The sequence below is a fragment of the Chelonia mydas genome, chromosome 8 (genome assembly GCF_015237465.2).
Source record: "Chelonia mydas isolate rCheMyd1 chromosome 8, rCheMyd1.pri.v2, whole genome shotgun sequence".
Classification (NCBI taxonomy): domain Eukaryota; kingdom Metazoa; phylum Chordata; order Testudines; family Cheloniidae; genus Chelonia; species Chelonia mydas.
In genome coordinates, this window is record NC_057854.1 from 103,579,943 (window position 1) to 103,604,389 (window position 24,447).

The window sequence follows — 24,447 nt, forward strand, 5'->3', positions numbered from 1 at the left end:
CAGTTCTTCATTACTGGGTCTGGAGGGTCTGGGCATCTGCACACAGTAGATTTTGCTGTGGGAAGTTCCATTAGCACAAGCTAGGTAAGTTACCTGGAGCACAGAACATTGTTAAGGAAAAGATCACAACTGGACTAAATATGCGTCTCTTCTGCATGGGGGGCATTGTTTGGAGTGAGAATTTATTACAGTCCCCTTTGACAAGCTGGGAAATCTTAACCATTAAAAAGCAATTTTTCCAATCTGAAACTTGCACATGGGAGCACACACACGCACGCACGGCAAATCAGGGAATCTGGACTCAAGAACTAAAGAAGTAGTTTAAAAAAAAGATCAATGAAGTAGTCAAGCAAAGAGCAACTGCCAACTCCACTCGCAGGATATGAATATATAATGTGGATTTTGCGCTGTTTGCAAATCTAAGGGGAACCGGTGCGTTGTGCGCTGGGATGAGCTCAGAAGGAAAAATGCCCACTTCGTAGTATGTGCAGATACATCCAGGCCCTCTGCATCAAGGAACGGATGTATGTGGGGAACAGATATTTAACAACAGGCTCTTCCATCTAGCAGAGACAGGTCTCACATGATCCAGTGGCACGAAGCTGAAACCAGACAAATTCAGACTGGAAATCAGGCGTACGGTTTTGATGGAGAAAACGACTGGAGCAATTCACCAGGGCTGGGGTGGATTCTCCATCACTGACAACTTTTAAATCAAGGTTGGATCTGCTCTGGGAATTATTTTGAGGCTGGTCTGCGCTCTACAAGAGGTCAGACGAGCTCATCACAATGGTTCCTCCTGGCCTGGGAATCTATCAGTGTCTGACAGGTTTGGATGGGAAGCTGTCTGCTTATGATCATCTCCGTTCTGATTAGTCCAGAAAAGAGACAGGACGTGGCTGGAGAAGTGTCTATCTCCCATTGTACTGCTGACACCCATTGTCTCCCACCAAGGTCACCTCCCATTCCAATTGAGGAATGGCCACCTCGAGACTCTGCAGTATATTGCTAACATCCCACAACTTGCGCGTGCCTGGGCCTAGGCGCAACAGCTGTCTCAGTGCTCAAAGCCCTCGGCCACAGGCCAATACCGGGTGCAGGAGCAAAGGTGCATCACAGTCACATCCCCACCCGCTCCAGAGAGCCAAGACGGAGAGAGGGAAGGAAGGCGAGACCGGGAAGATTTATACTCGTTTAATTAATGTCAAATGTAGTTTACAAACGGGAATGACAAGTACCTTTTTATATAATATACATTGACACACAATCATTGACACAACTGGAATATCACCTTGTGCAATTGGGATTCTTTGGGCAAAGAGAGTTAATTTCTTTTTTTGTTTTTTTTTTTGTTTAAGCTCATTGTGGAAGAGGAGAAAGCGATTGTTGGTTACAAAACGCGGCTGGCTCCTGAGAAGGCCAGAATGAGACTCTTCTCTCTCCATTCTCCCCTCAGATCCCCACCCTTCTTAAAAACAGGGACGGCTTTACATTAAAAAAAAACATTACTGGTTACATATGGTTTTACAGATACGTACACAGCACATTGCTGCTCCACAACACACGAGAGAGAGCCTGGCTCTCAGTGCCTCCTTGCAAGGCAGAGCTCGGGCACTGGGGAACCTGCCCTCCCCACTTCCCCATTCCCAACTGCCTTTAAAAAAAAAATCACTGCGCATTCTCCAGTTCCATTCACAGAGAGATCCCAGCTCTAGTACCAAGGGCACCCGCAGCTAGTGCTGGGCAAGGCGGCCCCCCCTTGCAGAGTTTATTATTCCAATTTAAAAACCAACCCTGCCGACTGCCTTTCCCAGGGCTTAAGTGCTCCAGGCAGGGCTACGTCCCAGCAGAAGGAACGGCGTTCCAAGGCTTAACTGCACGTGCAGCCCCTCCCGCTGCTCTCACGGGCCTGTCTCTGCAGGGGAGAAACTTCCAAACTTGGAACCTTAGAAGAGTTTTCTCTCGCAGTCACAGATTCTTCCCCATCTCCCAAAGACCGCCCAAGAAGGTACATGTGTGCAGCATGTTAGCTACCAGGGAATGGCCACGGACGCCCGGGATAGACTCACAGGGGCAACAACTGTACCATAGGTAAAGGTTGCTGCCTTGAGAGCGTAAGGACCCAGGAAGCTCAAAGTTAAGGGATATCATCTTTGTTGGAGGGCGGGGGGAGGGGAAGAGATATAATTCCATCAGGAGACAGATTTATTTTGTGCAACAGGGTCCTTTAGAAATCAAACAGCAAGACGCTGACCAAAATGGCAGCTCCCAGGAGAAGACATCAGACACTCAGGCAGGGAAGTTGCGATAGAAATATCACCACTGAGAAAAGCTGCCTCCTCAAATATTCTGTTACTGCAAAACACAAACCATCTCTGCAGTGCTGGGGAGGAGTCCGGAGACCCTCTTGATGTCAGCACACCCTATAGTGGCCAGGTGGCCAACACCAAGAAATCCAGCAAGTAGGAGTTACCTTGGCTTCCAAAAGGCCTTCAAATGACCCCTGAGGTGCAATATTCCTGTGCCTAGCTTATTCTGGTCTCTCACCTGGGTTCATGAAGCGAGACAGCTAGTGAGGGGGGCTGCCTGGTGAACAACAACACAAGGTTAACTTCACCAACTTCCCTCCTCCCACATTTCAACACTGGGCTACTGTCCTGCAAGGTCACCACCCTGGCAACAACAGCCACCAGTGAGAACCTTTAAACAACGTTCACGCAGCCTTGCAAAATTCAAGTGGCTCGAGAGGCGTACGTTGCTTTTTGGTAGGTAAAATCGTATTCATTTCTTTGTTCCCAAGGTAATAGGGGAGCAGATGGCAACCCTCAGCTGGTGACAGCTGTGTGCGGCTGTGGACCTGGAAGCTAAGGACAATTGAGAGCTGCTATAGGTGCTGCTGTGGAAGAAGCTAGGAGAAATCTCCTGGGATAAGGTCACTGGGGATCTCTGGCACTGACTGGAAGTATCTGAATCTTTGCTCATCTTAGTCAGTTCGGTGAGGCTGGGCTCTCCTTGCCAACTCAGTGGCCTGAGAGAGGGGCCCTAGCAACACCCTTTACTTAGATGCGGAAGTTACTTTGCATTGTTTTAAGAGGAATGTGCACCATGTCCTAGGAACCCCGGCCCAGGCAGGCTCTGGAAGAGATCGGCGATCTACAGCAACCTTCCACTGTAGCAAAGAGCTCATACCAGAAAGTCAGTGCAATTCTGAGGCCTCTCCCAGCCAGTACTGGCAAAGCGGTAGAACAAGACAGCAGGATGGACGGAGATGGTAAAAAAAGGCAGCACAGCAGCCTCCCCAGAGAACACCTCTAGCAAGAGTCTTCCTTCCCTGCACTGTAGTCACCCCCTACTACTCAGCCTGCAACGGTCTCAGCCAGAAGGGAGAGAACCTTGGACCCGAGCCTGTGCCATGGCCCCACCTCTCCTGTGGGCATAGGAGGTGCTCTGGAGCAGAGAGAACACCCTGGGCCATTGGGCAGTGAATTCCTTTCCAGTGGGAACAAAACAAGTCAGTGGCACGTTTTTGCTTGGACAGGGGCATGGCCTTTGGTTTTCGTGGGCAATGGTTGGGTTAACTGAAGCTTTGGGGTGCAGATTCCCAGCCACTGGAGACAGCTGCACTTGGCCAGGTTCATTCCTGTCTCCCAGCTAATCTCAACTCCTGCCCGTGCCCCAGATGGAAAAGAGGTGAAAGCACCTGAGCCAGACCTTTCCAGCTGCCCCCCGATGAGAAACGAAACGCCGCTGGCTTTCTGTGGGATAATGATTCTATGCGAAACAGCCCCATCAGCTACGACTAATGACAAAACCCATCTCCCCTACTCCCCATAAGTCTTGTAAGTTATGGGTGCTGCAACAGCCATTACTAAAAAGCTGTTAACTTCATATCTGACTGAGGAAATATACACCACAGAACATTAAACCATTTACATTATAGATATGTAGATATATACTTTTTTTAAACTAATGACTTTAATGCCAAAGCTTTGCAGAACCAAGAAAAATATGGATTTAATGTTCTCTGCTCATTTTTTTCTTCTTTAAAAAAAATACAACCAAAAAAAAGGGCAACTTATTAGTATGTAATGTTTGTGTCTATCCCATTTATACACAACATTGTAAACATATATAATCTATATTACATGTGCTTCATTTTCTGCCTGTGTGTTTTTTCTTTAAACCTTTTTTAATCACTAGAACACCACCAAAAAAAACCAACCAACCAACCAAAAAACAAACCCAAAAAACAAACAAAAACAAACAAAAAAAAAAAACAACCCAACCAACCAAACTGAACAAAGAACACAAGTTACAGGTTATTTAACATCTTTCTGTCAAGGGTCCCTTCCCAGTCGTCTGGGGTTGGAGGCGTGAACAGCACAGTCCAAAGGAAGGGCTCACAAGCCATCCGCAATGCAAAGCCAGCTCTGGGGAGAGGGGAACACTGGTTTTAAAAAAGGGTTTGGTTTTGCCCACAGTAGAGTGGCCAAAGGAGGTCCCAAAACGAGAGACACGGAAGCCGAGGCTTCCCCGCGGCTCCTTTATCCTCGAGTCCATGTCTGGAGTCTATTGGTTTTAAACGTCTTTTTTTATCATCGTTTTCCCCCCTCGGTGTGATGAGCTGATCCGGTAGCTGTGTCCCGCCCTCCAGCTGTGTCCTTCATAAGTAGATGCGCCTGAGGTCTCCGGGAGACGTGATGGTGTTACACTGGGGGCAGAGCTTCTTAGCACCCTGCAGCCAGCGGAGGAACAGAAAGAGAAATGTCAGCTAGGCGGACGCAGGACAACGGCGCGAGTTTCCCCTCGGCTGTGATGCTGGGGATGACAATATGGAAGCAGGAAAGGCCAAGGCCTCCCAATACCCAGGACCCCTGCCATGAAGGAAACAGGACAGAGGGGGGATGCCCTCTGAGCAGCAGGTATGAGCCCTCTGAGGGGAATCAGGCACCCCCTTCCCCAACACAATCCCTGCTAACACGGTATGCACCTAGGAGGCCCCCAGCCACAGGCTCAAGGGAGAGGAGAATCCAGCCCGAGTGCATCTCATTCATGCTTTGACTCATCAGGGGCATTCATTCTGCATCCTTCTAACCCCCTGCCCACATGCCAGCTCTTCTCGAGAGTTCCCATCCACAAATGCTGCTTGGGCAGCACCAGCTCCGAGGAAACAGCCAGGAGGCTTGGAGCTGGATTAGCGCTCGGCAGAAAACTGAAATTCAGTGCAACAGTTAGCCGATTCTCCTCCATCCCCTTCTTTACAGCACCAACTTTGGCTCCAACTGTCCCTCTCCATCCTTCCCACTCGACCGAGCTGTGCGCTGGCCCCTGGGTGTCAGATGTAGCCCACCCTGGGTGTGGCTCTGTCTTCACTGACCGCTGGCCCAGTGAGGGGAATATCAATTGCTTAGAGCCTTTGTGCCGATGGAGCAGTAGAGGTGCATGCTTTTAGCACCAGAGGTCCTGGGTCTGACCCCCACGTCTGCCAACCCAGCACGGGGTGTTGTGTTACACAGAATGACGCTCTCACGGCCGCTGTGGCATTCACTGAACAGGACGACAGGGAGTGTGGGGAAAGACACTGTTCCTAAGGCTTCAGTGCTGCTCCTCTAAGCAGCAGGAGCAGCATGGGGAGTGCCAGCCCCAGGGAGCGTTCTTACTTTTCCCCTGACCCTTTAGAAGCCCCTTCATGGGATAGGGAGGGGATGGAGTGGCTGTCTGCAGCTTGCAACCTCCCTTGGGCTGCAGATAGCGTCCCTAGGTCAGGGCTGCTCCAAGAAGAGTTAATGCAGCCTCCACCATCGCTCCCCACCTGCTGTGCAATGCTCCTGTGGATGCTGTTACACCTGGGCGGTGGGGGGCCAGCTCAGCATCATGGAGCCCCCAATGCCCTGCGGGGCTGGAAGTTCTCTCCCTGACACGGTGGCTCGGGGGCCTTTGGAGGCTGCACTCTTGCTTCCTAGGAGCCACCCAGCAAGGAAGATCGAGGCAATGTGGGGGTTCAGCTAGCTGCATTCCAGGGCCTCTCAAACCCCATGTTCAGAGCACAACACAATCCAAGTCTCGGAGCCCCAGAACTATACAGATCGAGGTCCTGTTCAAACGCCTCAGCCTGCCTCGGGCAGCCGATGGGAACAGGAATTCCAAGCCCTCTGCCCCACGCTACAGAGGTGTCTGTATCTGCTGCCACGGTGAACTGAAACAAGCAAACTCCAAACCCCGGCGAGGTAACAGAAGGATGACACCAGCACTGCATGAAATGAAACAATGGCTGGTGCGCCATCTGTCATGGATCCTGACAGGTAGAGGGTGTTAATAAGCCTCAGAATCGGGGTCAACCTAAGCTGCTCATCATTAGATTGGCAGGTGTGACAGACAGCTGACGAGAAAAACGACAAAGATGGCTCTGCGGCTACTGATCCTCCGCTCCACGCAAGCAGGGCGGAAGTGCCGCCGCAGGCCTGGAAATCAGCCGTGCTGGCTTGGAACCCTAACAGATGGCCTCAGAACACAACCTCCTGACTCCTGCGTCAAAGCAGCAAGCACAGGCTCCGTCTGAGCGCCCCGACTCTTCTGCTTGCTGCTGTCAACCTGCTTCCCAGCCGTTCCTTTCCAGCCCAACTCCCCAGACAGCATGCCCGGCCACAGGCCCTGTGGAATCCGACAGGCACCCAGGGCTGTACAAAGCGGGGAATGCCAGCCGGCTGCTACGGCTCGCCCAGACTGACCCAGAGGAGGCAGATTCTCTCGGGAGGAAGAGCAGTGCTCCCAAGAGGGGCTTGTTTTGACCTCTGCAGCCAAGGCAGAAAGTGGGCGTTAGAGCAGTGTGCTCAGCAGGTTTGCAGGATCTGGGCTCAGTGGAAGGGCAGGTTCGGATCTGGCCATGCAGCTCTGATGACAAGAGAAGAGCTGGATGCTCTCTCTGACGCTACAATTAGCATCAGCTCTGCTCTGCGCAACGAGCACCCACGGGGCAGGGAAACCTCAAACCCAAGTAGGAGACTCCTCTGACTTCCAGGACAAATTCAGGCTATGTCTACACTGGGTTGGTAGCCACTAGTGCAACCCGCTTAGTGAGGACAAATTACATCAGCGCAGAGGAATTTGGATCCTCGCAGCTTACCCCAGCGTTGAACAGGTGTGAGGTGTGTCTGCCCTAGGGGCTTGTACCTGTGCCACTAAGAACTCAGTGCAGACAAGGCCAAGTCAATTCTCCTCGCCCTCCTGGTGCAAGCTGCCGCTGAGAGGCCTCCGACCACTGAGTCGCCTTGGTTTCTGCAGCGTAGGGGTAGCCGCGCTGGCCCCAGTACACTAGAGAGACACGAGGGGGGGAGGGGGGGGATACCGATCTCTCTCCCCAGCAGAAGTTGGTCCAATAAAAGATATTACCTCACCCGCTTGCCTCCTCGTTTTCTGCCATTTGTGACCTTCGGAAGGATCGGGTGTCAAGGGGTCATTTCAGAGGGGCTGAACTCTCACCGGGCCTCACGTGGGAGATGGAAATGCTTGGTGCCTCGAAGTCAGATCTAAAGCGTCACCAAAGCCCCGCCCCCCCAACCTGCCTTGGAGGCAAATAAAGCCACTAAAAACCCTCAAATCACTTGGAGCACAGGATACACTGTGCCCTTGTGGCTGGGCCGTAGACTGGGAGTCAGGAGACCTGGGTTCTAGTCCTAGGTCTGCAGCGATCTCAGGCAAGTCATTTCCCCTCTCTCAGCCTCTGCTTCCCACCCTTTGTCTTGTCTCTGTAGATTTTAAGCGCTTCAGGGCAGGGCCTGTCTCTCATTATGCCTGTGGAGTGCCTGGCACAAGGGGGTCCACAGTGCAAGTACCTTTACAGAGCCAATCTGCTCTCTAGGCACTGCGACCAACACCACACTCTGGCGGGTAGGCTTAAAAATCAGTACATGCACTCTAAGATGCCCAGGTTACAATCCAGCCATTTGCGTCTCTCTCAGGACCTGCGCTCTGGATCCCAGAGCTGCCAAGAAGAGCCCACTCTTGGGCTGAATGCTCGCCTACAAAGCAGGTCCCTGTTCTTGGGGGTCATGGCAGGTTGATATGAAGAGGAAGAGTGACCAATTTTTAAAGCTATTCTCTGTCATTTCAGGCTGGGGCCTGTCGCACTGCTGCTGAGATTCAGACATCTGGGGGCCCACACTGTGTGCATCAATACAATGTATTTCAATTCACATCTGACAGAACCACTGGCATGGCCGTGCAGATTCTCTGCTCATGCAGGGGCTTCCTGCAGCCTCATGGCTGCCGGGCTCCCCACTGTCACAGGAGGGCAGGGTGTATGGTCTCTGGAGGTGCCAGAGGAGCAGAGAGGTTTGCGCACAGCAATCAGCGTTACACGGGGTGGTGGTTGGCAAGTTCTCAACTCCTGCCTGCAATGTGCCCCAGCAAGCAAAAGTGAGCATGCTAAGGACTCCAGATGTGGCTAGCTCCTGCACATCTGTCTCGACCCTTTCCTTCCCAGGAGCAGCTCATTAAGGAAGAGGCAATGAAATATTTGTCCAATCGCACCCCACCGCTGATTACACAAGGGAAGCGGATTCTTTCTGCAGCTCCCACCCCCTGGAATGGCCTGGTGCTGTCACTCTGAGGGGCGGGGGGAGAAAGCAGGGGAGAGAGGACAGTGCTCCACAGACACTAGGTGTTCTCATGCAGTGCTGAAGAGAGCCTCCACCGACACGCCCTGCAGCCTCACCGCAGCCAATGGGGCTGCCTGGCTGTAGCCAAATGCAGCCAGGGGAAGAACTTTAATGGACCTTCTCCTGCTCAGTTCGCCCCATTAGAGAGAGACCCCATTGCCTCTCTGCATGTGTCCCGAGAGATGGGGACCAGCACACCCTCCTGGAATACAGAGACAGGCCCCAGCGAGAGGCGGATTTCAAACTGGCAGGCTTCTCTGGAGTGACAGAGCATTGTCTGAGCAACACGTACACATAAAACTCCTAGGAAAGGGGATGAACAGCTGGGGGCCCCACCTGAGAAAGGCAAGGGAAATCCTTTCCATCAAGTGCACCTCGAATAACGGAGAAATTCCCACCACGCAGCCATACCCAGCCCTCACGGGGTCAACCCGGTTCACTGAACTCCAGAGCTCGTTGAGAATAAAGACAAGGAGGGAAAAAGCAATTAAAACCCAAGATCACTTTGCTGCTCCAGCCTGAGCACAGAGAAGTCTCCCAGCTCCCCGCTCTTCTCTGGGATAACTGCACTAACTAGAGATCAGACAACTGAATGCTGGGAGCTTGAGAGTGACAGGGAAAATATTCCCGTCTGAAATCACTCTGTGTATCGCGTGCGTGCATTTCAGCTCTCTCCACACACTGGACCCAGTATGCAGAGGGCCCAAAGTGCCTGGAAGTAGAACTCATCCTTCAGGCAGTGCCATTGCACTACTTGATGCCCACCAGAACACGGGACAGGGCAAGGGCTAGGAGTCTCTAAGAATTATCTGGGGACAGTTCTCTGGCCAGAATGGATCACAGTGGCCCCTCCTGGGGTTGGAATCTATGAATCTGTCCTTTCTCTATTTAGAAAAAGTATCTCAAACTCAATACCCTGCAAACTTAGGGGGGTTGATTTGAATCGCTGGCTCCACACAGGCCCCTCGGTTCTATTTCCTTGGGGGTTCGTGCCTTCTGCTTCCAGTGCAGATGGGATCTTGTGGGAACTGCCCTCCACGCACGAAATTTCAAGAATTTCATGAAGACAACTCTCAGCCACATAAGATGGCAGAAATCCAACCACAGGTGGTGTCTACCATTTTGACAGTCTCTTATTCAAAGATCTAGCCCTGATTAGCCCTTGATCTGAAACTTACTCTGGATCGGAACAGAGCCTCAAAGTGACGCAAACCAGAGAAATGGGAATAGCTGTTCCAGCGGCCCAAGGAAGGCTCAGACCACAGACATGAGAATCCAGCCCTTCCAGGCAGGGTTAGTATTTCTCTTGTTCTCTCTTCAGGAACGTTCCTGCGTCAAGGCACATAGGTACAGACTACGTTGCTCCAGAGTCCAAACCAGCAAGCTGGGTCCCACCAAGAGAAACACCCTGGTGTGGATAATTTTATGGTGGGGGAGAATGTTGTTTCGCTGAGCTTGGATAGGACAGCGTGCTCTGGCTCACAGGGTGGGGCGTGCCGGAGCATGAACAATGCCATCTTAACTACCTTCTGCAGCTTAGACTTTAAGCAGGCTGGCTGCACACACCCAGCTGGAAGGCCCAGGGTCTCTGGGTCCCCCTAGTATCTATGTTTAGTGTTGAACAGTCCAGGGAAAAATAATGACTTTAGTCTCCTGGGAAGAGCTTATTTTTTTTTAAGCTGATGTCCCTGCACACATCAGCATGTGCGCTACATTCACAACCCCATGTTCTAAGCATGGAGTTGTATTTTAAGCACTAAAATCACTTACAACCTTGTTCCTTGCATTTGACCACATTTTTGGTGGTGTATAGTATTTATTACTATAGGCAATTAAGCTATTCTCACACACACATGCCCTGGCACAGGGACAATGAAAAAGTATTTGTTCCCCCCTTCTCACCTGCCAGCTGGGGTTACTAAACTTTTCCCTTGAAATAAAAATGGTGTGGAATAATAAGTCACACCTGTCGGCTGTTCCCCCCACCCCGTCCTTCTGCTCCTTTCATCATTGCTCCATGGAAAAGCCTTGATGTGTTATAGCAGCGTGTGCTGCAGAAAAGCATCTCAGCTTTTCCCTTATAAACCTCAGTTTTCAGTGGTTTATAAAACTCTGCTGCAAGAAGTTTGCTCCGGGGCTGAAACACGGTAGAGAAAAGGGGTTGGGATTAGGACGGGATTTATTTTTTCCCTCCCGTCTTAATTAAAATTTGGCAAGTGATTGATCCACAATATGGGCTAATCACTTCGGGTAGTCTGAAAAATAAATTAACAAGAGCTGCGATGTTGAGAAGTTGTTAAGGCTCACTTGGTGCCAGGAAGGACTGGAGCTTTTTGTCTTAAAGCTACCTCTTAAAAAAAGAATTACACTACATTTGTTTTCAACCAGATAAGGCAGGAAACTTGAAGTTAGGGCTTAAGCTGTTCCTGCTATCCTGTTAGTCTGTGAACAGTGATCAGTTTCCAAACAGAATGCACTACCCAGACACAAAGGAGATGAAGGCAAATACGACTTACATAGCCACCCACAGCATTCAAAGCACCTCACCAAAGCTCAGAGAGAGAGCTGCAGGGAGACACCCAATGTTATGAAGAGAGCCACTGCCAGAGGTGGGAACAGAACCCAGGTTCCCCTGCTTCTGAACTAGAGTGAGTGAGTGAGTGAGTGAGTGAGTGAGTGAGTGAGTGGCAGTAGGGTATGCATGGTGCTTTGCAGACAAATATAAAGCTAGGTCCATGCCCCGAAGAGGATGGAAGAGGGGAGAGTTGCTACCCCATGAGGCTTCAGGAAAAATCCACAAAGGACGTGGCACAAGCCAGTGAAAGGCAGGAATGAGTTATAGTTTTCTGACTGTTACACCAGCTTTGCAAATAGCCACCCGCAATACATGTATTTTGGGACACACACTAGTTACCTGAGGAAGGTTACAAGGCTCAGTATTAACTAGTACCATCTACAAGAAAAATATGTATTAAATCTGAGAACATGGTTCTTCTGACAGATCTGTTCAGAAGGCACTGTTAAGGCGAGTTCCAGGAATCTAAAGATTTTTTAAAAGCTCATTTTTGGTCTTGCAGTGCCATCATTTACTTACATTCAAATATGCCTTAGTCTGAGAATTGCTAACCAGATGAGTGAATGAACATGCAAAGGAGCTGCTGGGTCTAGATGCACAGAACCCAGGATAAAAACGCTCTCCCATTCTGAATTACAACACAGCTACACCTCACACAGGGCTCATGTGCTGAGAGACAGAGAGTGGTCTTGGAGCTGTAACTCATGTGAATGATAACTGGTAATCATTTAACACCACCTAATTAGATGCTGAAAAGCCACAACCGAGGAAGGAGGGGATGGTTAAAGGGGGGAAGCGAAGGCAGCACTAAAGAAAGAAAGAGGAAGTTGATAGTAATGAATATAAATCAGATGTTAGAAATTGTAGAAAATTGATAAGGGAAGCAAAGAGACACTAAGAGAAATCTATGGCCAGCAGAATTAAGGACAATAAGGAGTTTTAAAAATATATTAGGAACAATAAGAACAAAAGAAACATTAAGAACAAAAAGAATCCTGACAATGGGACTGGTCCATCAATAGATGGAAATATTAGAATTATCAATAATAATGCAGAAAAGGCAGAAGTATTTAATAAATATTTCAGACCTATATTTGGGGAAAAAACAGATGATATAGTCTCATCTTATGGTGATGATAACACTCTTTCCATTCCACTAGTATCTCTGGAGGTGTTAAACAGAAGCTACTAAAGTTAAACATTTTATTATCAGCAGCTCCAAGTAATTTACAGCCAAGAGTTTTAGAAGAGCTGGCTGAGGAGCTCACTAGACTGTTAATGCTGATTTTCAGTAAGTGTTGGAGCACTCAGGAAGTTCCAGAAAGCTAATGTTGTTCCAATTTTTAAAAAGGGTAAATGGGCTGACCCAGGTAATTAATCCTGGGCAAGAAAATGGAGCAGCTTATATGGAACTCAATTAATACAGAACTAAAGGAGAGTACCGTCATTAATGCAAATCAACATGGGTTTATGGAAAATAGATCCTGTCGAATTAACTTGATTTTTTTTTGATGAGATTACAAGTTTGGCTGATAAAGGTAATAATATTGATGTAATATACTTAGACTTCTGTAAGGCGTTTGACTTGATGCTGCATGACATTTTGATTAAAAAACTAGAATGACATAAAATTAACATGGCACACATTGCATGGATTAAAAGCAAACTGATAGCTCTCAAAAATGAAACTCTGAAAAAGATTTGAGGGTCATGGTGGATAATCAGCTGAACATGAACTCTCAGTGTGACGCTGTGGCCAAAAGGTCTGATGCAATTGTGAGATGCATAAAAAGGGGAATCTCGAGTAGGAGCAGAGAGGTTATTTTATCTCTTTATTGGGCACTGGTGTGACCGCTGCCGGAACGCTGTGTCTAGTGCTGGTACCCACAATTCAAGAAGGATGTTGATAAATTGGAGAGGGTTCAGAGAAGAGCCTTGAGAATGATTAATAGATTAGACAACCTGCCTTCTAGTGATAGACTCCAGGAGCTCAGTCTAGTTAGCTTAACAAAGAGAAGGTTAAGGGATGACATGATCACCGTTTATAAGTACCTACATGTGGAACAAATATTTAATACTGGGCTCTTCAATCTAGCAGAGGAAGGTCTAACATGATCCAATGGCTGGAAGTTGAAGCCAGACAAATTCAGACTGGAAATCAGGTGTAAAATTTTTACCAGCGAGGGTAATTAACCACTGGAACAATTTACCAAGGGTCATGGTGGATTCTCGATCACTGACAATTTTTAACTCAAGTTTGAATGTCTTTCTAAAAGATCTGCTTGAGGAATTCTTTTGTGAAGTTCTCTGGCCTGTGCTACACAGGAGGTCTCATCTGGCTTTAGAATATAGGAATACTTTACTTGGAAATTCTCGGGCTAGGATTTGCAAGATCCTGGACAGGCTTCCAGTGTGACTTTGGGAAAAATCACTTAATGTTTGTACCTTGGTTTTCCTGTCTGTAAACTGGGGACAACGATACCTCTTCCTTCCCTGACTTGTGAGTGTTGCAGTTCAAACACTGCAGTGATGAGCCCCAGAGAAAAGCCTATAAGTAAAAACTAGCCCACAAATATGGTCTGAAAAAACAAAACAAAAACTGCAGACAAATTAAGCCTGTAAAGGTTAGTCTGATTACACCGGAAACCCAAGCAGGACCACACTGGCCCTAGGATATGGACATGTGCTTCCCACATCACTGTCCCTCTCCCATGTACTCAAAACCATACAGTGGCCTGACAGCCGAGAAAACTCAGACCCAGGCGCATGCCAATTGCTGACTCTTGGGCCCCGGTTGATTGGTTATGTGCAGGCAGTGGGGTGAACAGTTAAGATGGTCACTTGTTTAAAGTGCTCTGACCGTTCATGTATGCACAGATGGTTTCTCCCCAACTCAGAGAGGCCTCTGCAAAGCAGCATCTAGCCTGGCATCTCCCATTAGCGTTAAGAGGCACTGACCAAATCCTTCAGTTTCTCACACTCAGGATGCACCCGTAAAGTACAGCTCTATTCTGGTGAGTAAGTAGGAAGGGCCCTTCTTACTCACCAGGCCTGCATCCTGTGTGTATGCAATCAGATCTGCTGGCTTGAATCACTAATGCAAGCTAACACAGCAATGGGACGGAGAGGGGGAGTTTGCGCTGGCTCAGGTCTCATTCACAGAACTGTTAGCTACGTTCCAAATGCAGAACATTTGTGTCCATGACGACTCTCCAACCCCGGGAGAGTCTGTGGGATCAGCTGGTAGAAAGCCATACCCAGGTTTTCACTTATAAACTCAGCAGATCTGATCTGGAGTCAGGCACACACACAGCATGAAGCCCCATGATGCCATTTTCAAAGTGCCTCTTTTTCAGAGCAGCACCTATTAAGGGCCCAATCCTGAGGGCTGCCCTGGACACAAATGGAAGTCAATGGGTGCTCAGCCCTAGGACAGTCTGGCTCTAGAAAATCTTCAGACCCTATAAGTTTTTAAAATTATTTCACCCTCCCTGCTCCATGGGGACCGATGTGGCCAGCAAGTGCCCTCCTGCGAGACGTTTGAAGCTTTGTCTCCCACTTTGATCCCTTGTTTCTAAGGCCTTAATATATATAACATAAGAAAATGTAATCTAACATTAGGTCTCAGCTGTGCATATAAAAACACAGGCATAGAAAATCTGGACTTTTCACTAAGGGGGATGGCAGATCTCCAGACAGTTCAGAAGCGGCCGGAAGCCCAACACAACTCACCCCCCCATAACTCCTATTAACTCCAACAAATTGTTTATTGCACAACAGAAGAAAAATGTTGCCCCTCTCCCCCCATCAAATCTTTCCATGTGTGCTGCACGCGTAGGCTATTTCTGCTTTCCCTGCCACCCCCACGGGGAGCTGGCTTTATACCCAGGGAAAGGTAACAGCCGCAATTATTACACACACTATCCCACAGCTCCTCGCTTGTTAAAGAAAACAAGAGTCTCTTTTGTGCCCGAAATAAAAGGAGATACCTTAATTAGAACAGTGCAGGTTGGTGAGTATTAAACACTGAGCCCAGCTGCTGTATGCCATTAAATTCATAAAAAAAAAGGGGGTGGGGGAGGGCAGTCTTAACGAGATTACACACATTGACTTTGATCAAGACACAAAAGCACCAAGGCGTTCCAGGGTTTTTATTGCTGTCTTCGGGCTACATTTTAATGGTTACATTAGAAACATGAGAATGCAGGCTGGGAGATTTGGGAGAAGGGAGAGAGCCCGAGCTTGCCTCGTGAAAGGACCAGGCTTAATCAACTGCGGGCTGCAGGAAGAGGGTAGGGCTGGGGAACAGATGAGCAGCCACTTATTAATTGCTTCCCCCACACAAGTGCCAGCACCTAACCCTACGTCCTGCTGGAATATTCCCTTCCCTCCTGCCTGGTGAGAGCCAGGCTCTGGGCGTGGCCAATACACAGCAAACCCAGTCCCCATTTACCCCACCACACAGCAGTGTGGGGAGGGAGGGGTGAGATCAAATTTAAACACTCCTCTCCTTGGAAAAGTGAACGTTAACCCCTTAATTCCAGGAGCACAATCTTCTAGGGATTCAGTCTTATTGCAGGCCGCAGGATGCTGTGAAGCTGTCAGTGGAACAAAGGGGCTTGACAGAAATTGAAGAGTGCCTGAGCCTCTGAAGGGCTCACAATAGGAGCTGCTGGCCTAAAAGACCATCTTGGGATGGCGGGGAGCAGAGGGGTGAAGGAAACGGAGGAACAAAATCCAACATGGAATAGAAATGCTCTATTCTCCGTTTGCAGCCAGCACTGAAGAATTGGATTATACCTAGGATCAGCGGTGCATACCCTCATCTGAGCACCTTACTGCTACGTAGCTGTGCACGAGTCTTTTGCAATGTGCTGCTAAATGCCTAAAAAAGCCTGTGTAATCTAAGTAGTGACGGGGTGTAGCTGAATAGCTAGAAAATACAGCCCCGGGACAGTCGAGTTACTGAGGTTACTATTGATACCCAGTGCTGCAGGCATTTCACCATCCCAGTAACTTTTCTCAGCCAAAATATTTAACAGGCAGTATCTAAAGGCCCATCGCCAGGTTAGCTGGAGCTCCAAATTTACAGTGTGTTCTGTAAAAATAAGACGTCACAGGACCTAACGGCAGCAGCTTTTAGAAGAGTGCTAGTCCCCGTACATCATTTGCCACCCAACCCTGTAGCATCCTGCTAATGCCGGAGCATCACAAAGTGAAAGTGACTAGCTCAAATCTCCATTGCCCAGGCTGAGTGAAATGAGAGTTACGGTCAACATCAGCAGGGGATAATAAAAGTCAGGGTTAGGAAAGGAAAGGGCATCACTTTAACAAAATATTAATTTCAACGCAACCGTGTCCCTTTGAAACTAACAAAAATGCAAATTCTGGGGGCACTGGGCCACCTCTTCTACACTTCCAATAGTGCCCAATTTTCCAGACAATCAACCACACTAGTTAAAAACTGCATGATGCTGTTTCAATTAGTCAGAAGAGGAGAAGGAAACAGCACCGATGGGTGCTGCACAGGCCAATGGATCCCAGCTAAGTGGCTCTAAACTGGGGTCCAAGCTGCAGCTACACAGTGCATGAAACTCCTTTGGAAGTCAATAGGAATTCCACACGCGGCACTGTTCCAGCACTCAGCCCTCCCATCAGTGAGTAAAGAGCGAGCAGGACCACTCTTCAGGGAGGGTAACTCAAGCCCAGCTCCGCCCAATGAAATCAAACCGGAAGGACCTAAATCTGACCGGTGTGTTTAATAAAAGTTTGGGCACCCCACATACGCAGAACCCCACTGAGCCCATTTCCTATTAAGCAAGAACCTGCAATGTAAGTACATGTCTGGGGAGAGGGAGAAGTCTACGAGTCAATGAGAAAGCAGCCGAGTGCCTCACCAGAGTCCGCAGCCAGCATTCTTCACAGTGCACATGCCAGCACTGAATGGAAGTCAGGGGCATTGTGTAAGAGTCCTGAAGAGAAAAAGCGAAGACATTCTCGTCACATAAAAGGCTGGCCGATTCCCAGCCTACAACTATGTCACCAGGGTATTCGCTTTGGGGAGGGGGCAGGAGAAGAGGGCAGTTACCCAGAGTAAACGCTTCCCATTCCTCCCATCTTAATAAGAACACAGCTCAGGAGTTGCTCCATATAGAGTGAGCCAGATGTGATGCATCAGACAGAAACAAAGCACAGAAATCAGGCAAACTCTCACTGACTTCAGGACTGAGTGAAAACTAAGCAGGGATCTAAACTTTAGCTCAAGAGTAACAGAGGTGGAAAGTCTCCTGTAGGCTATTTCTTTGCCTGACAGAAGTCCATAACCCACCTGGTGGTGACATGGCTCAGCCTGGTTAGCTAGAGCGGTACGTCTACACTGCAAGTTTATAGCCCCGTGAGTCTGAGTCAGTAGACCTGGGCCAGCCACGGTTATTCCATGGGTCTTTTATAGTAGGGAAGTTGTGCCCACGTACCATTATTCCAATGGAAAGGTCACCAGATTGTGCAAGAGCAGAGATAAGGGATAAGATTAACTCTCATCACAGCTGCCCACTCTGCTGGAATAGCTTAACTAGCTACCAAGAATACTGTAGTCATTTCAGCAGCACCTATTCGTGCACTAGTCTTTTCAAGTGATTTATTAATGAGGGCAGGAATCAACAACAGACCGCACGTCAGGCCTAGAATCAGAGATGGGAGTCTGCCTGATCCATCTTGCACCAGCCGTTTCACTGGCAACTCCATCCAAGCAACATTTTCTTCTTCTATTGACCCATGGGACAAACAGAGCTCGGAAATAAAACCAGACGAGAGAGGCAAAAAGCTGCAGGCTCTGAGCCATTAGAGGGAGCTGCAGCCCTTCTTTAGGGAAGCCAAAGCGACAACACACACAAAACTAACAGGACACAGGCAACTTTTAAATGCATAGGCAAAATTCTTGCCTTCAAGCCACATGGAGGGTCTCAAATCAGGCATTCTCCTCTCCTTAGGCATGTGCAACTCTGCACATACAGGAAGAGGAGAACGCAGGCACTTGGGAGTCTGCATGGTCAATTTGAAAGGCGAATGCTGTCCCATGAAGTTAGAAATTTCTGCTCCTAACACAGACTGCTACAAACACCAATGAAATGATATAACTGATACACACACACACAAACACCTGGAAAGAAACTTGCAACGCATTTAGCCAGAAAAAGGAAGAGATTTTTTCCTTGTGTAGGGACAGGGATGGATTCACCTTACCAAACTAGTAGGATTCACCCCTTTCCCCACCTCAGCAAAGACAAGTCAAAGGTACCGAGACGTTTTCTGATTCATTGCCACAACTGGAGTGCTACTCACCATGCAAATGAGACATTTATAGCGGTCTCCACGGGAAAGCTGCCTTTCTAACTCCCGGACACGAGCCTTTAACGCTTCAAATGTTGTCACTGCAGAGTCTTCTGTAATTCTGCAAGAGATGATGAAAGTCAGGGCTACTTGGTAATGCTTTACAAAAGTTAAATTCACGGTCCTTTTGGTAGGTGCAGAAGATGCAATGACAAGGTCCAAAGAAACAAATTCAGCATATGCAAAGGACTATTTGAAATGGAGGGTTTTTAAGAAGCCCATGGTTTGCATTCTTTATGCCAGAAGCTCTGGCAAACACACTGGCATGTAAAGCCTCTGCAGAGATCTGAAAAAGAGAAGGATTTTGGGTAGGTAACATTATACAGAACGTGTTTAAGCAGAAACTAAATGGTGGAAACAGGAGTCATGCCCCTTTACTCCCTTCTTTCCCTATCACTGCAAGAGGCCCCAGGTCAATGCCATCCCAGCAAAGCTCAAAGTGCTGCTCTAGAGCTGGGAAGGTGTGTTTCTCTCAAGAGCAAAAAGTAGTCATATCACATGGTGGTGACAGCACTCTTTCCTTTCCACTAGTACCTAAGGAGGATGTTAAATAGAAGCTATTAACATAGACATTTTGAAATAAGCAGTCCAGATAACTTGCATCCAAGAGTTTTAAAAGAGCTGGCTCAGAAGACAGCTAATGCTGATTTTCAATATATCTTGGAATACTGGAGAAGTTCCAGAAGACTGGAAGAAAGCTAATGATGTGCCAATATTTAAAAAGGGTAAACGGACTGACCTGGGTAATTATAGGCCTGTCAGTCTGACATCGATCCTGAGCAAGATAATGGAGCGGGTCATAAAGAACTTGATTAATAAAAAATTAAAGGACTTGACTAGAGGTGATAATTAATTCCAATCAATGTGGATTTATGGAAAAGAGGTCCTGCCAAATTAACTGGATACCTTTTTTTGATGAGATTACAAGTTTGGTTGGTAAAGGTAATAGTGTTGATGTAATATATTTAGACTTCTGTACAGCATTTGACCTGGTGCTACATGACATTTTGATTAAAAAACTATAGAGATATTTAACAGGGCACATGTTAAATGGATTAAAAGCTGGCTAACTGATAGATCTCAAAATGTAATTGTAAATGGGGAATCATCATCCAGCAGGTGTGTTTCCAGTGAAGTCCTGCAGGGATCAGTTCTTGGCCCTACACTATTTAACATTTTTATCAATGATCTGGAAGAAAACATAGAATCATCCCTGATAAAGTTTGCAGATGACACAACAATTGGGGGAAATGGTAAATAACGAAGAGGACAGTTTACTAATACAGAGCAATCTGAATACCTTGGTAAACTGGGCACAAGCAAACTGTAAATTTTAATATGGCTAAATGTAAATATATACTTCTAGGAACAAAGACTGTAGGCCATGCTTACAAGATGGGGGACTCTATTCCAGGAAGCAGTGACTCTGAAAAAAGATTTGGGGGTCATGGTGGATAATCAGCTGAACATGAGCTCCCAGTGTGACGTTGTGTCCGAAAGGGATAATGCGATCCTGGGATGCATAAACAGGGGAATCTCGAGGAGGAGGAGTAGAGAGATTATTTTACCTCTGTATTTGGCACTGGTGGAATAGTGTGTCCAGTTCTGGTACCACAATTGAAAAAGGAGGTTGATAAATTGGAGAGGGTTCACAGAAGAGCCCAGAGGATGATTAAAGGATTAGAAAAACCTGACTTCCAACGATAGAACCAAGGAGCTCAGTCTATTTAGCTTAACAAGGAGAAGGTTAAGGGGTGACTTGATTACAGTCTCTAAGTACCTATATGGGGAACATATTTGATAATGGGCTCTTCTACCTAGCAGAGAAATGCATGACCCGATGCTACAGCAGCAAGTTGAAGCGAGACAAATTCAGACCGGAAATAAGGAATAAATGTTTAACCATGACAGCAAGTAACCACTAGAACAATGTCCCAGCTGTCGGGGCGGATTCTCCATCACTGTCAATGTTTAAAATCAAGTTTGGGTGTTTTTCTAGGAGTTATTCGGGGAAGTTCTATGGCCTGTCTTATGCAGGACGTCAGATTAGATTCTCAGGGGTTCTCAAACTTCTGACAACAAAAATTATTACATGACCCCAGGAGGGGGGGAGTAAAGCCTGAGCCCACCCGAGCCCTGCCACCCCAGGTGGCGGGGCCGGGGCCAAAGCCTGAGCCCCCCTGCCCCTAGCAGGGAGCCTGTAACCTGAGCCCTGTCAATCAGGGCTGAAGGGGCTCAGGCTTTGACTTTGGCCCTGGGCCGAGCAAGTCTTAAACCAGCCCTGGAGACCCCATTAAAACGGGATTTGTGACCCACTCTGGGGTTCCGACCCACAGTTTGAGAACCCCTGGGCTAGGTGATCATAATGGTCTCTTCTGGCCTTGGAATGTATGAATCTAAAAACAGGCGCACTGCCGCTGCTGGGATACTGGCCCTGGTAGCTCGGGACATGAATGCCACACGTTGCACCAGGACAGACAGGATGCAACAGGTTTCTGATAAATGAAGTCTCTCTTTTCAGATTACTGTCACTGAAAAGGAGAGGGGACGGAGCGGAAAGCCAAAGCTGCAGACACCATATCAAGGAGCTAGATCTAAAAGCAGCTTTGCAAGCCCTGCTTGCCCATTTGCCTGGGGTCATTTTTGACAGGCAGCAATATATTGTCACACAGGCTCTGTCATGAGGACAGGCAAGGACGTGTTCATGATTCCGCCAGGCGGACAGAAAGAGTTAGTTGGCAACTGAGAAACAGGCAGACGGCAACAGCAACACTGAGAAAATGGGATGGAAGATGAGAGCTTCTGAGAAGGGTGGAGAGGAAGAGGAGAAACACAGGCCTTTCCACTGTTAGACATAACTAAGCTCCTTTTACTTTCCTCTTAAAACCTTTTACAAGATATTGCAGTGGGGCTGTGGATAGAAAAGGAGCTCACTGCTGAGGAACAGTGGAGCAGTTTATAATTCATTCTAAGTTAATTTCAGGTCAAATCTATGCAGCTTCCACGTCAGAAGAATGGCAAGAAAAACCGACAATCTGAGAACGTAGAATTTATTCTATGTAGTCTAGTAACACCGGTATCAGAAGCTAGTCCCTGTCCCAAAGCACTTATTTAGCAAATTGTGAGCTAACAGGTGGACACAGCAAGTGGTTTGGGGCAGGGGCCATCGAAACCACCATGACTGGGATAGTAAGCAGCAGTCCCAGAACACCCATGTACTTGTTGCTTTGTGTATTAGTAATCACCATCTCTAGTCAAGGCTCTGGAAACATAACTTAGATGGCCATCTTTCTGTTGACTCTTTATAAGCAGAATGGAATCTAGCTAGTTTCTCCCACTGCCACGTTGGCTGGGCAGAGCCAACACGATGAAAAACCCTGGGTGTGGCAGGAAAGCAAGCAGCTAGGAATTACAGTGGAAATGGATCTGGGCAGTAAAGGAGCTTCAGAGTCACTTTTCTGAGCAAAACCAGAGCTCAAGAGTGTGCAGATGGAAGGGGTACTGCAGGCCTATGTGGGGTTAGGAACAATCAGTACAGAGCATTCTTTGGACACAATCCGTGCAGAGCTCTCACAGCTCCAATTCTAGCCTGCAATGCAGGACGGGCCACCAATGTTAAGGCTGCCAAGAGCCTTCTCACTTGCCCACCTGACCTGGGCACTGCTGCACTTGAATGCTGAAGGATACGGCGAGACGACGTTGGAGGTGAATTCTCCCCTCTATCTCATGGAAGGCATGAGGAGATTTCTGATGGCATTTGAGCTCTGCCAGAAACCAGATCCTCTCCAGGTAACCAAGCAGAGGTGGGTGACAGGGAAAACTTCAGTGCTAATCGAACTCTTCCACGTTCACATTAAAAGAGAGAGTGTTTCTCTCTCAGTCCCAGCCCAACCAGAGTCAGAGTTTGAAAGGGAAATTTACCAGTGCAACAACTGGAGGGGATAGCAAATGGCTTGTTTAAAGAAGTTGAAAAGGCTGATCCCATCAGCCAATTTTGGAAAGTCGCTGAGATAATTGCGCCTGTCCAGTAATAAATGAATGAAAGCAGAAAAGGACGCTGAATAGAGAGAGAAGCAATAGCACTCAGAACCCGCCTGATACAATGGCCAATCAATAGGAGGGCTGCAGATCAGGGCGCTAGTTAGGTGGAAAATTACCGCACGGCTGTGTGCGTCACGCTGGAAGGATCCTGGACAATCAATGTGGGAGCTATCGATTTAGTTATTATCACTTCATATGCTCCAGACATTGTTAAATATACATTTATTAACAAGGCTGGGGTGCATTTGGTAGAGAGGGAGTTTTAACAAGTGCAACCTCTCCTAGCTCTGATCAAAGCTCAGCCACTAGAGCCTTTAACCTCCCGATTCCTCCCCGTCAAGCTCTACATCAGAACAAACCCTAAGGATCTAGTCAGTGGATAAGACCCCGCCCCATCTCGTGACTCGAGAGAGAGTATTTGGCCATAAGTGCCCATCTCGCGGTTGCGATTTTGGGAAAGCCTCCTGGAGCAGCAGAAACAAAGGACCCGAGGCTCAGAGTCCAAACAAAATGAGAGCTACTCACACTGCTGCTTCCAGAGAAAGGGAGGAAATGAGGTCCACGGGAGAACCTTAATACATAGGAAACTGAAGCTTCTTCCAAGGAGGGTAAAGAGAGGAGTCACTTCCCATGTGCCTGGCTCCAGCAGTGGCCACGCCCCTCAGAACACCGGCTGTTCAACTGACGTATTTTACCATCAACCAGCTGCATGTATCCTAAAGCTAAGCATCACTCAACAGCAATTCTTCCTGCAACAGGCAAGCTGGGAACTCCATCAGACACCTCCCACCCCTTACACTTGTTTGTCTGGAGCAGGCTGGGAGTGGCTTGTGCAGTGCTTAAGAAGCAAGTAATACCAGGGATAGGGAGTCAGGCACTGAAGAGGCACTGCTGGGTGAAAGCAGGTCATGTACAATTGTCCTGCTGGCCACCGAAAGCAGAATAACGAGCAGACAGTGCACGGCACGGGAGGTCAGGACTCCTAGGCTCCAGCCACAGCTCTATTGCTGTGTGACACTGGGAGAGTCATCAGACCCTTCGGCGTGCCAGTTCTAAAATTTCACCCACATGGACAACCAGGCTCCCCAACTTTGGTAAACTACTTAGAGATCTAGGACGTACTATTGCAACTGAGGCTGTGAGGGCATGCTGTCTAGGTACGGCCTCTGGCACCAGCATTTCACCTCGTCATCACTACATCACTGCCCGCTGCTTTGCTGCCACGTCTCCCTTTGCCTCTCCCAGTGGTAGGGATTCAGCACACGCTTGTCTCTTGCATCCTGTAGCCAATAAAGGCCAGGAGCACCATACAGCTGGCTCACTCAGTTTCAAGATAGAGGGTCCTATGCTCACAATGTTTACAGGTGCACAGTATCTGCCCTTTGGCTGGAGAACCACAGCAGTGTGACCTGTAGCAGGGGAAAGAGGCACCTAAAGCTTCGTTGAAGATGAAGCTTTGACCAAAGCCATTCATGGTCTAGTCACTGGATTTTGTGGTCAACCAGACAGCCATGCAGCCATCCACGGCCGAGGCAGCTGTGTCTGTTGCAAGACAGGAAGGAGTTTTACGAAACTGGGGATACAGAATTTGGGAGAGTACCTAAAAATAGCATCAGAAGTATATTTCTGGAGCTTGTTCACAGAAGTTTTCTTTCTACACTGAAAAAGACACACTCCTCCCCACTACTATTTAGCAAACCCCAACTGAACACCTGCTCTGTTCAGGTACTGGATAGCAGAAGGACATGGATGCACTACGCAAGAGAAAATGATCCGTATGTAAGT

The 24,447-nt window shown here is 48.1% G+C and overlaps 1 protein-coding gene across 7 annotated transcripts in view; it reads right to left on the reverse strand.

The window, feature by feature from the left end:
• Positions 1-1,179: 1,179 nt before the first annotated feature.
• RNF220 (ring finger protein 220) overlaps positions 1,180-24,447 on the reverse strand; it is a 329,969-nt gene continuing 306,701 nt past the window's right edge. For all 7 annotated transcript variants that reach the window (XM_043552506.1, XM_043552504.1, XM_043552502.1 and 4 more), the window contains 3 exons: positions 18,574-18,682; positions 17,130-17,204; positions 1,180-4,735 (listed from right to left, as the gene is read on the reverse strand). In XM_043552506.1, the coding sequence (XP_043408441.1) occupies positions 4,664-4,735; positions 17,130-17,204; positions 18,574-18,682 (256 nt within the window). In that variant the 3' untranslated portion in view covers positions 1,180-4,663. The remainder of the gene's footprint in view (positions 4,736-17,129; positions 17,205-18,573; positions 18,683-24,447) is intronic.